The sequence below is a fragment of the Melanostigma gelatinosum genome (genome assembly GCF_949748355.1).
Source record: "Melanostigma gelatinosum genome assembly, chromosome: 11".
Lineage (NCBI taxonomy): Eukaryota > Metazoa > Chordata > Actinopteri > Perciformes > Zoarcidae > Melanostigma > Melanostigma gelatinosum.
In genome coordinates, this window is record NC_136644.1 from 4,979,426 (window position 1) to 4,995,202 (window position 15,777).

The 15,777-nt window shown below is 41.0% G+C and overlaps 1 protein-coding gene across 2 annotated transcripts in view; it reads left to right on the forward strand.

Annotated features, from left to right (window-relative positions):
• Positions 1–15,777, forward strand: part of helz (helicase with zinc finger) — a 42,139-nt gene that overhangs the window by 16,395 nt on the left and 9,967 nt on the right. For both annotated transcript variants that reach the window (XM_079279438.1, XM_079279437.1), the window contains exons 16-24: positions 161–340; positions 2,369–2,470; positions 3,679–3,857; positions 6,184–6,302; positions 8,157–8,302; positions 8,700–8,847; positions 10,437–10,620; positions 11,599–11,827; positions 12,241–12,517. In XM_079279438.1, coding sequence (XP_079135564.1) covers positions 161–340; positions 2,369–2,470; positions 3,679–3,857; positions 6,184–6,302; positions 8,157–8,302; positions 8,700–8,847; positions 10,437–10,620; positions 11,599–11,827; positions 12,241–12,517 — 1,564 coding nt within the window. The remainder of the gene's footprint in view (positions 1–160; positions 341–2,368; positions 2,471–3,678; positions 3,858–6,183; positions 6,303–8,156; positions 8,303–8,699; positions 8,848–10,436; positions 10,621–11,598; positions 11,828–12,240; positions 12,518–15,777) is intronic.

Below are 15,777 nucleotides of genomic sequence, written 5' to 3' on the forward strand. Positions count from 1 at the left end.
AGCAATAATCAGCCCGATGTGGTCTCTCTCATGTTCAGAGCTATTACTTGTTCATGAGGCAATATTTTATCTAAATGCTTGAGAACGGCTACTTTGACAAAATACATAAATGAGTAAGTTCATTGAAAGTAGATTTCTCTAATATTTTCTCCGTCCTCAGGCAGTGGGACGAGCAGCTGGACCCGCGTCTGAATGCCAAGCAGAAAGAGGCCATCCTGGCGATCACCACACCCGTCACTATTCCCCTGCCCCCGATCCTCCTCATTGGACCCTACGGCACCGGCAAGACCTTCACGCTGGCACAGGCTGTCAAGCACATCCTGCGCCAGGACACAAGCAGGTTTGTTTATGGTTTTCTTACCACTAGTAGGATATTTGCACATCCTTTACAATTGTTTACCTTCCCTAAGCCCTGATTCTCTCTAATTTCTTCCATCATATCCATTAATCTGCTTTCTTTTTTACCAAAATGTGATACTGTGTATCGGCCTACCTGTTTTGTGGGAAAGGTTGGGGTTTTCTTTTAACCAGGGTGTCTTTTATTTTGGACAACACAGTCATGTGTCCCTTTCTAATACCATCGCTTTGTGATTTGCTTTTGAATATGATTGTTTATTCTTCAGAAATGACATGTTGGCCCTGATAGCTGGGAGCACTGTCCTCTTTCCTTGCAGCGCTTGAAAGGTGTTTGGTGTCGAGACGGAAAGATATTGGGAGTGTCTCGGCATGTTAATGGGTGTCAGTTTAAGTGCTGGAAAACTCGCTACATGTGAAGTCAATTCTCAGTCTTTGGTATTGATCAACAAACCTGTCAAATCCCACACTTATTGTGGTCATTTTGTGCTTCATGGTAATTGAAAAAAATATTTCGCATGAACTCATTAATCTACTCTGTTGCCAGGCTATTGAGATTACCTCCTAGAGTAACAAAAAATAAGTCCTTTAATAAATCCAAACTTTATGATATTATAATGTGTTATAATGGGAGTTGTTTATAGTATTGAGTGTATCCTAAAATTACAGCTCTCAGTATAATATAGAACAATTCAACGGTGCATATTTTAAATATTACTGATTTTCTTTTTCTTTTGATTAACCATCTTGAGAAAGAATAAACAACCTCACTCTGTGAAACAATGGGTGCTATTGAGTGTTTTTAGGGATGGAAAGAGGAATGCAGGTGTGTGTGTTTGTGTCGCTATATAATTGGCATCAGTCATTAAAGCTTCAGGTGCCAAGGGAGGTCAGTCAGAGGGTGTGATCGGGCATGGCTGTGCAGTGACCTCAGTTTCTAACTCCAGCGGCAGCCTTGGGTTTGACATTACATGTTCCAGAAAACACCGACTGAAGTGTCAAAGCTGGGCAGTGTGTGTGTGTGTGTTTGTACTATGTTGGCGTATATACTCGGGAGTGTGCGTGTGTCACCACTCGAGGATAAAAGAGTGCTGGCCATTTGGATGAATTTGTGTCATTTGTGGTGGGTGCACACGGTTAGTTTGATCATCTTTCCTGGGCCGGAATGTTCGTTTCCCCACAAACGATAATCCGATCAATCGCGTTGTATCACTTAAATTTTCCACACTATGTTGTGTAACTATATAAAATCGCTATATTTCCTTCGATTATCATTTGTCCTCATTAATTAGCTCCCTCACTGTGTGCAGATACCCACAGGAAGTCCTGCAGTTTCTTGTGTTTGAAGCGAAGCAATACAGCACAAGAACACGCAGAGTGCCCCGGCCTTAATGAAAAATAAATGCAATACCTCAGACAGTGTCCCCTGAACAAAAATTCATATTTTCTGTTAGAATAAGGGAGACAGGGTTGTATGTAATGTAAAAGGAAAAAGTGTGTAGCAAGTTAATATTCATTCCTCCTCTCACTTTGAATGCACTTCCTATTCTATCTTTAGGATGAATTATAGATATTTTAAAAGTCGAGACAAGGGGGACGTGACCCCTCTGGACTTGTGCTGACTGCTCTTCATGCTGTTAAAATGATGAAGACGTTGTATGGATCATAGTCTGGTGTACCTAATGTGTGTTATTGGACATGTTAAATGCATAGCTGTCGCTCGCTGTGATGTTTCACCACCGTTTCAATGGGCAACTACAAGAGACAGTTTTGCAAAGCTCAATTAGAACTAACTGTACACGCTGTGAGATTCTCTCTGTGTAGATAATTTATTGACCCTTGGGTCACATTGTGTTTTTTATGCTTTTAAATGTCTGCTCTGTTAAGCACTTTGTGATACTACTGTCTGTGAAAAGCGCTATATAAATAAAATTCATTAATTTCTTCCACTGAGTGTCACAGAAACTGTGTACCATGCGTGGCCTCTGACATTGTTTGTCTTCTGTCTCTACAGGGTCCTGATCTGCACACACTCCAACAGTGCAGCCGACCTTTACATTAAGGACTACCTTCATCCTTACGTGGAAGCAGGCAACGCGCATGCCAGACCTCTCAGGTATGGAAGCACACTTGCTTAAAGACGATTCGACAGCTACGGGCAGAAACATGCTTTGTGTGTCTTGTGTATGTGTGAACAGCAGTTTTAAAGTGCCATGGTGTCTTAAAGCAAACACGGTGCTGAAAAAGGTATATTTTAATATACTCTGTTTGCATTTATATGTCCTATTTGCAGGCTGCAGTTCATTCAGATTTTGAGAAGCCCTTTGTGTCCTCAATGAGCCACATTTCTATAGTATACACCGTAAAGGCATTAAGACCCCAACTTACCTCCAACACATGTACATTATATATACCTACAGCCGCCCAAAGCACACTTTTGTCTTGTAGTTGACCACATTCATGACTTAGAGCAGTCCTAGCTTGTCTACTGTGAGCCATTTAAAACCCTTGATCTTGTATATAAATGCTCTGGTATGTAAAGGTGGCTTCTTACAGAGTGAATTAGTTTCGATAACATATTTAACGCCATTATTTTGAATAAGAAAAACAATGGCTTGCCTTTTAAATTGCCTGTACTTAACATAAACTCCAGTTCAGTTAAATTGGATCTTTTGTATTCAGTGGCTGTTGCTTTTCTGTCAGAGGAGACCATCCTAGCCGGGGAGCTTCTCTATGTCACTCACTCATCTATCCATCAACTAGATTAACATTGTTGGAAAGCCTGCAGTCCCAATAATGCGTCCATATTATTCAGAGATTGCTTTTGGCCTGCAGCAGTTACAGACAGACATCTACGAACTCTCCTGCATTTCAAACTCCACCTGAAGGCAACGAACAAACACACTCACGGATTCACACAACTTCCTCACACTGCATTAGTGATTGTGATCACATTCCAGCAACCTCAGAGGTCACAAATGACAGAAGAACAGTGTCTGCCTTGATAAGCCAGGGCCTAACTAGGCCACTGTTTTTTTTGTTAAGCCCAGGACCACAGGCAATCAACATGAGTGGGTTGTCTGATTTCTGTGGATTCCAGTGTGAATTGCCTCTTAATCACTGTAGCAACCTCCTCTCTCCATCCCCGAACCTAAATCTTTAAATTGTTAGATAAAGCTGGTTAAGGGAACTGGTCGCATCATGCAAGACTCTTTCACACAATATGGATAAACAGGATCTGAATGTGAATCCGACTGATGAAGTGATCCTCCTTCGGTTGTTTCTCTCTCTTCTGACAATTCTCCTTTTTGTCTCTCTCTCAAGGGTATACTTCAGGAACCGCTGGGTGAAGACGGTTCACCCGCTGGTCCAGCAGTACTGTCTCATCTCCAACACACACATCAACTTCCAGATGCCCACAAGGGAGGACATCCTCAGGCACCGCGTGGTGGTGGTCACCCTCAGCACCTCCCAATACCTCTGCCAGCTTGACTTGGAGCCCGGTGAGTCGTGTGACAAGATACGTAGTCCTCTCGAGTGTAGCGGCAGTCTAAACCACCTTCATTTCCTGAGGGGCTAACAAACACCATTCACATTGCTCAGAGAACATGTGAAGAATGAGCACAGACCAACGGGTAGACAAAATATTACAATTCCTTGATTATAATACAGTCAAATACAAGGATAGCCTCAAAAATGACCATTAGGATTCAGTCGGCACATAAAAATATTCTCAACAAAAGGTGAACAATTTAACTAAGGTAGTATTTAATATTGGTCTATGATACTCTGCATTATGTGAAACTGTATTCATGGAAATATGTTTTGTTTCTTAATATAAATACATAAAAATAATTCCGTCTCATGCTCTTTGGTCATCCCCGGTGACTCGTATCCAGTGTTGGCAGCAGCCCGCCAAGAGAGAAACTCATTTAAGTTGTGTAAAAGACATGGAAAACAACCAGTTTGTCATTGCAGGCTAATAACTGACTCTAATGTGTCGGCAGAGGGGGCTTTGTCTGTTGCTTGGGAACACCATCTGCCTGTTTCTAATGTATTGTACATCATTAGCCCCTCTCCAGCTCTCTTCGTGTTCCACGGTGATGAGAATCGTCGAGAAACGAGGCAATTGGGAGCCAGCGAGTCTACTAAGTGGCAAAAACAAATCTCCCACCCCAAACACACAGATGCCCCAAGAAATCTATTATATATATATCTGGTTTGCTGATGTTCCTCTCTTTTGGCCGAGATATCTGGCATGTGGAAATGTGCATTTTTGTGGGTGCACTTCTATATTTAAATACACACTTAGGTTGGCTGCCTATGGGTGCACTCGTAGACGCCTTCAGCTACGTTAACCCCTGAAAATGAATAACTTTAAACATTAATTCTTGATCTGCGTCCAGTCATGGTAGAAGGCCGTTTGCTGGCTAATTCAACCCAAATAATAAACAGTAAAAACCTTTGCACACCACAATGCTTACTTGGAAGTTTAAAAAAAATGAATACAAAATCACAAAAATGTAATTATTACCATTATTATTACATGTCCATTTGTAATGTTGTGTATTCATATGGATCGAAGTAAAAGAGCATGTGTGCAGGATGCAGTAGGACTACAAGTTATAGACTAGATCAACAAAAGTGCATGGCCTCAATAATGAACTATGTGATATGAGGGTAGCACACATGTGTCATTTGGCTGCGTTGTTGACCAAGTCATTATCCTTCCAGTGATATAAAAAAAAAAAATGACATTCCCACAAATGAATTTCTCTCCCCACGGCGACAACTGTGCAGCTTGGATTTCCATTCATCCCGTATGTGAACAATTCAGAGATTACTCAAGCACGTCATTTTAAGTCTGTGCATATTATCCGGAGATTATTCATATGCATATTACATCCCACCTTTTGGAATCGGTGTGACCTCTGTCAGCCTCTAACAAATTATTCTGTTCGGGACACGTGATGGAAAAGGAGGGAATTCTATTATGCTTCATTCCATGTTTTTAGTCTGGTTTGAGTTCCACATGTGCACATCTCCTTTGATCACTTTGCACTTCATATGCTTAAATAGATACATATTCTGCAAAGGTAAGGGCCATTGTAAAATAAGCCGCACAGGGGGGGGAGTAATGAGGTGCACACTGAGAAAACTGGTTTAAGGCTTTATAGTTGGAAAAATAAAATCAATATGTTTTGCAGGCATTTGTTCAAAGGCTGATACAAAGCAGTGAATGTTGCCTCAAATCAATTTGCTCCGCCGCTTTTCTTGCCAGCCCGTGTTTCTGTTTGTTTACTTTCTGACAGTCGCCGAGTTTATTTTGTTATTTTCTGCCGTCACATTTCATCTCTGCATGTACTTTCCCGTAGAAAGTCTGCTCGGGCTTCAGAGGCTGTTTGCTGGCTGTTATTCAGCCTCGCTGCTCCAGCACTCATTTGCCATGCCGTTTCATCCCTTCTCCTCACATTGCAGAGCACCGTTTGAGCATTTTAAATCAGGGGTAGGGCTACTGTTCAATCCCTTTCAAACGCCTACAAAACCCTGCCTTCGGTTTGCAGGGCCGCTTAAAAGAAAGGGAAGAGAAAGTGACTCGGAGGATGACAAGTGTACAAGCTTTTAATGGTCCCGGTGAACAAAATGATCGTTTGTTAATGTGCCAATGTTGGTCATCTTCATTTTGACACACACTCACATATACCCCTGTTCTTTTTTTCTATTTTCCTTCTCAGGATTCTCAGGTGTGAAATAAGTGTGTGCGGGTTATGTTTAGCATCAACAACATACAGTACTAAAGTGATGCTGGTGTGTTGTCTGTTTTGGCAGGGTTGTTCTCTCATATCCTTTTGGATGAAGCGGCTCAGGCCATGGAGTGTGAAACCATCATGCCTTTTGCTCTAGCTAGCAAGAACACCCGCATCGTGCTGGCTGGAGACCATATGCAGGTAACGACAAAGAGCTTCTCCGGGGGGGGGGGGGGAATGGAGCATTTCTTTGCTAATTTGCTAATTACTAGATATATGTAAATGCAAATCAAAGGGTCTTGGGTTCATTCTCTCAGATAATTAAATACATTTCTTTGTGTTTTAAAATAAATTAAAATAATATTTGGAAAGAGGGATGCAATACAGGCGCAGATAGTAGCTGAGAAGTCATGTAGAGGTAATGACTCCATTTGTATTTTGCGATGGAGAAGACTCCAAATACAAAAGAACAGACTGCAGGCAATGGAGAGCTGAGGTTCTGGAGACTATTTCAGCCACAGATGACTTAAATATTAACTCGCATCAGTCGAGCAAGCCGAACGCAAAGGAATTAAAACCTTATTTCCTCCTCTCCTGGATTACCAGTAGGCAGCGGAGGAACACTGTGCAGTAGCTGCTCTAATTACTCTCTGTTTTTCTTGGAGCAAAGAAAAAGTGGATTTAAAAGACAACGTCCACCTGTGTATCCAGCTGTTTCTTTCTCAATCGCATTGTCTCACGGCCATCTTCTTCCACCTTTCTGTCCTATATAATAGCTTCGTCGTCCAAGGACGGATGTGGCCCTTTGTATTTCTCCGTCTCGTCCCTCTCTCCTGTCTCTGCCCTCACTTTAACAGTTTACCCCCATTATTCATCAGTGGGAGAGCAGACTGAATAGTCAATGAAGGCGAAGGCATCTATTGATTGTTAGCTTTCTTATTGACTGTGTGGGGCCTCAGTAAAGCTAGAAGACCCTCTCACTTTCAGGCTTGAATTACCGTAAGATTCAAATGAAAGATAAATTACAGTCTTGTTTGTGTGGGTGTGTTCAACCTCATTTGAATTAAAGCACACCGGGATGATGGGGACAAATCTAGCTCACTGCACACTGAAGATGTTAAGACTGTTTAGGTATCGGTTGAAGAACTGATTCATTTACGCTTGATTTATTTGCTTATTTGATTTATTGCTATAACAAGAGATTAGGTATAAAACGCCACCTGTGGTTTGGTATCGAACAATCCAATGCTGTTCTCTCTTGGCTGGAAAGCAGTGCCATATTGGAGCAGGTCTGTAACCAAGACTGGCTGCTGCATATATACTCTAAACTAATTTGAATTTGGCATGTTCTCAAACTGCTGTGACTTCACTGCGAGTAAATTCCACTATAATCACTGTTTAATGGCATACACACCAGATGGAAGAGGTTGCAATCTACAGGGGGACAGACAACTCGCTTAGTTCCTCAAAACAAGAATAGCCATCAACGTAGTTAAGTAAACTTTTAAGTTAAAATTTGGAATATCCTACCAACTAAGGGTGCCCGGGGGAACCAAACTGCATTCTTGTTGGAAAACTGTAAAGATGCAGCATATCAGACTGCTGTAAACACGTTGAAGAGGGGGATGCGTTCTGTATAATACATCCCGTCAAAGCAGCTGACACACCGGGGAAATTTAGTTCAAACATCTTTGGAAGCACACATGAGATTGCAAACGCAAGACATTCTTGTAGACCTGACCCGCTAAGCTACTTCACAAAATGACTTGAGCCCTGTCGAGCAATACATGGGATTTCATGTGATCAGCACGTTCTCATGAAACCACCTGATGAACTGTGGTGTAAAAACCGTGAAAGAAAGGTGTGCCTAAAGCTTGTGTGCTACGTGGTTTCACACCGCTATTTTAGACTTTGAATGTATTCAGCGTACTTCATCTGAATTCAGAGTTGATTAGACAGTAAAATAAATGATGTGAGAGAATGGTAAAATACCCCTTTTCATGCCTTGAAACTAACTTTCTGTCGCTCTCTCTTTCTCCATTTTGTGTCCTTCAGCTCAGTCCATTTGTGTACAGCGAATTTGCGCGTGAGCGTAACCTGCATGTGTCACTGCTGGACAGGCTGTATGAGCACTACCCCCCCGAATACCCTTGTCGCATCCTCCTGTGCGAGAACTACCGCTCTCACGAAGCTATCATCAGGTAGGTGTGAGCCCTCGACACCGCCTGGTGTCGAAACTGTGGGAGGGAGAGGCTGACAGAAGAGGGGGGGGAGGAACGGGTCAGGAGGAAAAGGGGAAACGTAGGTGAAGAATTGACAGCCATGAGTTGATAGGAAAGAGGGGTCATTATGTAAAAATTGTCAGATTTTTCAATATTTTGAAATCTAAGTCAACCCTAATAAAGGCTTACAAGCTGCAAAAATGTTCTCCATCTTAATAGTTGTGGCCTTAGCATAAAGAATGATGATATGATGGTAATTCTTAGATTATCAGTAACTTCTGATAGATATCCTTGCACCAACATGCTCCATTCTAATATATCCCCTCTATTTGCTTTCCTTTTGTGCTTCTCTTTCTCTCACCTCCTCTTCCGACAGCTACACGTCAGAATTATTTTATGATGGCAAGTTGATGGCGAGTGGGAAGCAGCCCTCCCACAAGGACTTCTACCCTCTGACCTTCTTCACAGCCAGAGGAGAAGATGTCCAGGAGAAGAACAGTACGGCCTACTACAACAATGCAGAGGTATGGAAGTTAGAACTGGTTTAGTTGTTCTGATGGTGTTTGCATATCAATTATTTTTGGCTGAATGTTATTGAAGAGTCATTATGAGATCTGGCAAGTAAGTGTTTGTGTTAATATGTACTCCTCTTGCTTGACACTAAATGTTACATTTTGAAATAAGTAAATTAATGAATAGAAAATTAATTTTTGAAACGAACAATTGCTATCACGAGATAACACCAACATATTCAATTAGTGTAGCACTTGTTGCTTTAATGCAGCATGTTCCTGTCTTGTCCCACAGAACTAATGTATTTATGATTCTTATTTCAACTGCATTCCTAAAATCCTGAAGTTTAGAACTAAACTATTATACCAAATAGCTCTGCTCCCTTCCTCTGAGTAAGGAAAGGCTATCAAAGCTTAAAAACGAGACCAATATGAAGCTAATCAGTGTGATGGCTGAAGCATGTTGATTCAGTTTGTATTAATTGATTGTGACATGTGTGCTATAGCTAATCGGAAAAAACAAAAGCTTCACTCTTTGGGCTGTGAGGGGAATTAACTTAACTTGATGCTCAAATTCTGATGATAAAATATTAAAACTAACACTTCGCTGGTAATTATGTCATTAATTTATCATCTGACCAAGACTGCCATGTACGCTAGTTACGCCTAGTTATATCTGATTTATTTTCATATTTGTATCCGCCTGAGAACGTGTATTATTTAGGCTCCATTGTAGTCAGTCTACGTTGCTTTTGCCTCTGTGCTTGTATGGGTGCATAATGCACAGTTTGATGTTTGAATAATTGTGTTCAAATTATTGATATTTTTATTATGAATCACGGTTGCTGTGCTGTAAACCCCAGTTTGTTATAAATAATTCAGGGATTTGATTATGACGACATGTCATTTAATTTAAGTTGAGTTTGGTTGACTGATCAGCAGAATGATCAGCACCGTTTATTTCGCCTCATCACACCCACCGTCTTTCAACCCTAATTGAAGATGAAACCCGTGAACGTAATTAGGAGCAACATTTGACACCCATGGTGCATTATTCACTGACAGTCCCGGCCTTTGATTGGTTCCTCTGCAGACTTGCTGGTGGTCATTGCCCGTGTCTGACCCTTGACCCTTTCACTGACAAGTTCCAGCCAACTAAACCACGGCTGCTTCTTCATTTTGCTCTCAAACTGTCAGCAATGCCAAATGAATTACCTTCCGTCTCTCTGATACAGCACCCGTGTCAAACCATTGACAACATTATCATAATCTTGCTAAATCAGAATGCGGTACGCATGACCGGTTGATAGTCCTGCGCAAGTGTCTCTGATGAGCTTCAAGTGGAAGACAATATTTCGGTTTATAGCCTCTGGGAGTATGCCAATTCTTTAAATGGGAATCAAAAAACTGCTTACCGTATATTACAAAAGAACAATAGGGATTCAAAGCACCAACTCCTGCTTTAATAAATAATATCAAAGCAAATCTTAAAACTAATACACAATATATTGAATTGGAAGTAAAATCATAATCACCTGTACAGTGAAGCTTATGATGATAAAACAATTGTTGCCTTCGCTCATGTTCCTCCATCTCCGCAGGTATTTGAGATTGTGGAGCGGGTGGAAGAGTTGAAGAAGAAGTGGCCGGTGTCCTGGGGGAAGCTGGACGACACCAGCATTGGAGTGGTGTCGCCGTACGCTGACCAGGTGTTCCGCATTCGTGCTGAGCTCCGGAAGAAGAGAATGCACGAGATCAGCGTGGAAAGAGTGCTCAATGTCCAAGGTGAGGAAGAAATACTGACCGTCGTGCATCTACATGTGTGCAGTTACTGGCTCAAACCACCGAAACTGGTGCTACATCAATGTACCAGTTCATGAATATTTTGAGATTTAAATAGCCTTGTTGGTGTCCTGCATGCACATATGCATGTATTCAGGGTTTAATCTTTTCATTTGATGGTGTGTTGACATTATTCAAAGAATGGGGAATTGTAAACTGGAAGAAGCTATTTTCAGATAATAAAAACATAGTTACAGACGAAGAAATACCAACGTCTGAATCCCCAGCTGCCTCATTCTCCATGACTCTTGTCTGACATATTTCTGTGTGTGAGATGTCATTGTCCACCTTCAGTCAAAATGATACTTACAATTAGAGCTGCATTGTCTTAAAGACAAACCTCTGTACATCCCACTACAGTTATCAGTTTTCATATTACCCTTCATATCATCCATAAGGATCCATAAGAATGATGAGTTAGTTTCTTCCCCCAATCTCTCGTCTGCTTCAGTCTCATGCAGTTCCCACTTGTATTGCATCCAGCTGCTTTCCACAGGTCATTAACTTCCTCATTAATAATCACACATGAAACATGTGAACATGCACGCAAGAAAACCCTACTGTGGTTAGTGCTTAAACTTGAATTTGACACGCATGTAGTTGTTTGTTTGTGTTCTATCAAAGGCTCCTTTATTTGTAGCAACACTTGGCTGCACAACACAATTGGATTAAAAAAAATGCATGCAATCATCGAAGCTAATGGAGAAATTAAGGTTCCTCGTCGTTTTCATTCATTGCAATTTTGTTGCTTATTTCTGAGAATAATGTGCTTCAAAACCTTGAGCTAGCTTCCATCTCTTTTGTTTCTAATTGAGTGACATCGATGGTCTTTGCTTCTTCTAATAATATGTTTTACCTCGCTGTTTTCAGAGTACTTAGAAACTATTATAATAATAATAACAATAAAAAACATGTTTGCAGGTAAACAGTTCCGGGTGCTGTTCCTCAGCACGGTGCGGACGCGGCATACCTGCAAACACAAGCAGACGGCCATCAAACGCAAAGAGCAGCTAGTTGAGGACTCGACGGAGGACCTTGACTATGGATTCCTCTCCAACTACAAGCTACTCAACACGGCCATCACCAGAGCCCAGTCCCTGGTCGCAGTTGTGGGAGACCCCATTGCACTGTGCTCTGTTGGGCGCTGCAGGTAAATAATGGAACTTCTCTTTCTACGCCTTTAATACTGCAACGGACTGCTCATTGGCAAGACGGTGTACTGAGAGATTCTTCACCATTTCTTCTTTTCATTCTTGCGTTCCTGCTACTGCTGTTTTGCCTCCTAGTTTTCATTGTCTTTCCTTTTGGTGTGCTTCATCATTTAGCTGATTTTCCCTTTCCTCCTCTAACCACTGCTTTACACATGCGTTTTTCATGTTTGTTTTGACAGATGTATTTTTTATATTCAGCACCCCAAGTAGTAATTTGTTGTACTGCCAGCAGTGAAACAAAATCAATGAGCTGAGCCATGAAACACTGAATCCAAACAAGGAGAAATAATGGAGAAATAAAATAATTATATAATCGCCATCTGTTGTTTCCTTCTTTTTTGCGCCTTTCCAGAAAATTCTGGGAGCACTTTATCTCCATCTGCCACGAAAACTCCAGCCTACACGGCATCACCTTTGAGCAGATCAAGTCTCAGCTGGAGGCCCTGGAGCTCAAGAAGACCTACGTCCTCAACCCATTGGCCCCAGAGTTCATTCCCCGTGCCCTCAGGCCACTGCAAGGGCACCACTCTTCATCGCAGGCCCTCCACCCCCACCATCATCCTCATCCTCAGCATGCACAGCCCTCCTCCAACAAGCAGGGTCCACAGCAGCAGCAGTCACCCCCTAAGGTGAGGTGTTTCGGATGAGGCACAGTTGAATGAATAATTGTTTCCATCCACCTCTTCTCTTGTGTCTATCTTCAATATGGGCATTACAAATCCAGACACCAAACTGTAGAAATTATTTTTTTTTTAATTTAAAAACTGAAATATATATAAATAGGTTTAGTCAAACAATGACATTACTAGTTAGTGGAGGATACGTTTCTGCAAATTTTCTTCTGTCGATAATAAAAACAACAATTTTGAGTTTGCACATGTAGGGAAGGAATAGAAAGAGAGGATAACAGAGTAGTGAGGCAGGAATGAAAGAAAAACAGGTGGGGACAGACGATATTTTGACAAGCCCAAATGTTGCAGGGTTTTTATGTCAATGTTTTGGGTAACCACTTTGTGGTTTGTTGAAAATAGTAAACAAATTACCTGGAAAATAAATTGAGTGCCTCTTGCTTTGAGAGATGGAAAAAGGATAAACATATCCATCAACATGTTTATTATATATATATATATATATATATATATATATATATATATATATATATATATATATATATATATATATATATATATTTATATATTTATATATTTATTTATTTTTCACCACAGTTATTACTTAGCGTTCATTCATTTTGGCCCCATACAATTACCGGCGCAGGTTTTGCTGTAAGGATGTGTTTTGATTGTTTAGCTTGGGTGGAAATGTCTTTGCGAGTCTGTCTGTCCTCCCCGTCTGCCCCGTGGTAAAGGTTAACAAAATCCACACAGCTGTCAACCTCCTGCCATCTCCCACTGGGGCCTAATGAGCCACAGCTCTGCAGCATCAGCCGGCTTCAGACACACACACACACACACACACACACATACACACACAGTTCCTCCCTCCCTCCACAGTCATACAATGTGGCGCACAACCACACAGCACACACAGACATGGTGCTGTCACTATGCAGTATATATTGTTTCCTTCAGCATATCCAGCGTGTTGCTAATTTAAAGGTCATTCTCTGTAGCTCTGTACACAGTGGAAGCACCTACTGAGATGTTCAGCCAAAATAATCCATGCAAATGTAATTTAATAAAAGATTAATTCGGTAACTTTTAACAGTGTCTTGCCAATAGTTTCTATTGTTGTAGGATTAAATGTAGCTGCTTCAAGGCTACTTTTTTTGCCGCTGCTCATCAGTATTGCACTCATACCGTACATTGTGAGTGTTAAAAAATTCTATATAATCAGGTTAATTTGTCCAAACTATTGTAGTGTTTACAGGGTAAACGTGAGGATAAAATAAATGGTTCATAAATCAATTTGTAGAGACGGATACATATTCATAACTTGGTATCCAAAGGCAGAGAGTACCGGTACACAAGGATTATAGGGACTACACAATATGTACTTGCAATTACTTGTAAGACATGTTAATTTAATCAGAGTTCAGAAAGCATGCAACATGGTCACTGTGTGGCATCCAGATTACCAGAAATATATGCTGTAGTTGACTTCATATTGTGAAGTGCTGTTTTCAGACACAGATGGTGTTTTGATGCAAGTATGCAAGACTGTGACACTTGTGGTAAAATATGTCTCGCATTCAAAAGCTTTTTTGTAATTTCAGCTGAGTGGTTTTGATTGGAGGGGTGATCATTTACAAGTATAATTGCCACTTTTTTTGAAAAACAATTCTATCATTATTTGGAAATAACTAGTGATACTTGAGGTGGTGTCAGGAACAAATTAAATGTTTGGTGTTATGTCAGACTTGTGTGACTTCCTCTTGGCATATACAGTATTCTTTTGTGTGTTTTGTGTTTTGCTATATCATGCCAATGCTAAAGGTGCCATAATAAATACAACTTTTTTACATGTGGAACCAACTAACCAACCACATTTGACTTTGTTTGCTGACCTTATCTTTTAGTTGGTACCTGGGCTCTGCCTCACAAAGTGATTTCAACATTGTCAGTCTGTCTTTCAGAATTTGCAATTATTTGATACTGTTTTCGCAGTTGTATCTCTAAATGCCTAATTTGCGGAATTGGTCTCATTTTCTCAACAAATGGCCTTTACCTTTAAACTCTGTCCGGGTTTGAGGAGAGTTTGCAAAATACCAGGAACACATTACAGCTTGGCTACTAGAAGTTAGTTCAGTTTTTGTCCTGCAAATTGTTTCCATCCTTGTTTTCATTACTTACTAAAATACTTGAAAATGTGCTGGTAGTAACATAAATACTAAAAAGTGGCTATTATAAATTTCATCATGGTTTCACAGAATCACTTGTTTTCCTTTTATTATGGCTGGCGTTCCTTCCCTGAAATGGAAAAACGATCAGCTTTTTATAATATCCGCATAGCAACAGAGTGGATCCGTGGAATGGAGGATGTCATTAATTTCCCCCTCTAAGCACGCTCACTGTCAAGAACTATCGGTTAACACCACAGTCAACCTGGAGAGACTGCGTTCTACAAAACCAGCCGCTGACAGAGCTCAAAGTAGATTTTTGTGTATTCTTTCCTCTAATGATTACTAATAGATTAGATATGGTCACTCAGATATGTGGAGATCTCAAGTGAGCCCAGTGTTTTGTATTCGCGTGTGTCTGTGAGCACGCCCCCACATGAGTAACACGTGTGTCACCACTGATCAGCTGTCAGTTCAATCTCTCTGTGTACACGTATATAGTAGATGGAGCTGTATTGTGACGCCCCCGAGAGAAAGAGAATGGCGAGGGAAAAGAAAAGATCTGTCACAATGCAGTCACCACACCGATCCCGGATTAATGAAGGTTTAAGTCTTCCAAATGCAGTGGTGTGCTTTTGATACATTTTGGACAAGCTGTATCAGGGTGGGGCTGTTAACAGCATATATTGATTCAGTGGATTTAGGGGATTTTCTTTTTGTTGATCAAATCCTTTAATTATGGCTCTTCCATAAAAGTGCTTTAAATAATTTCTTCAATACATCAGTGGTTTATGAGTGAAGCGGTCACTGAGGAGGATAGGCATACTACACCGTTGGTGGTCTGTATATGGTCTATATTTGGAGTCGGCATGTGTCTTTGCGTGCGTAAGCTTTGGACACAGTTAGAAATACTGGGAGGCCGTACTACAGCACAGTAAAGAGATCATCTGCGAGATCGTAACAGGGAAAGTACATTACAGTACAGTATGTAGACAAAAACTCAGTCCCTTTTGGCAAGGTGTTGATCCTATAGCTGTTTTGACAGATGTGGGATAGTCACGACCGAACTGCAACCGCTGTATACCCAGTTCC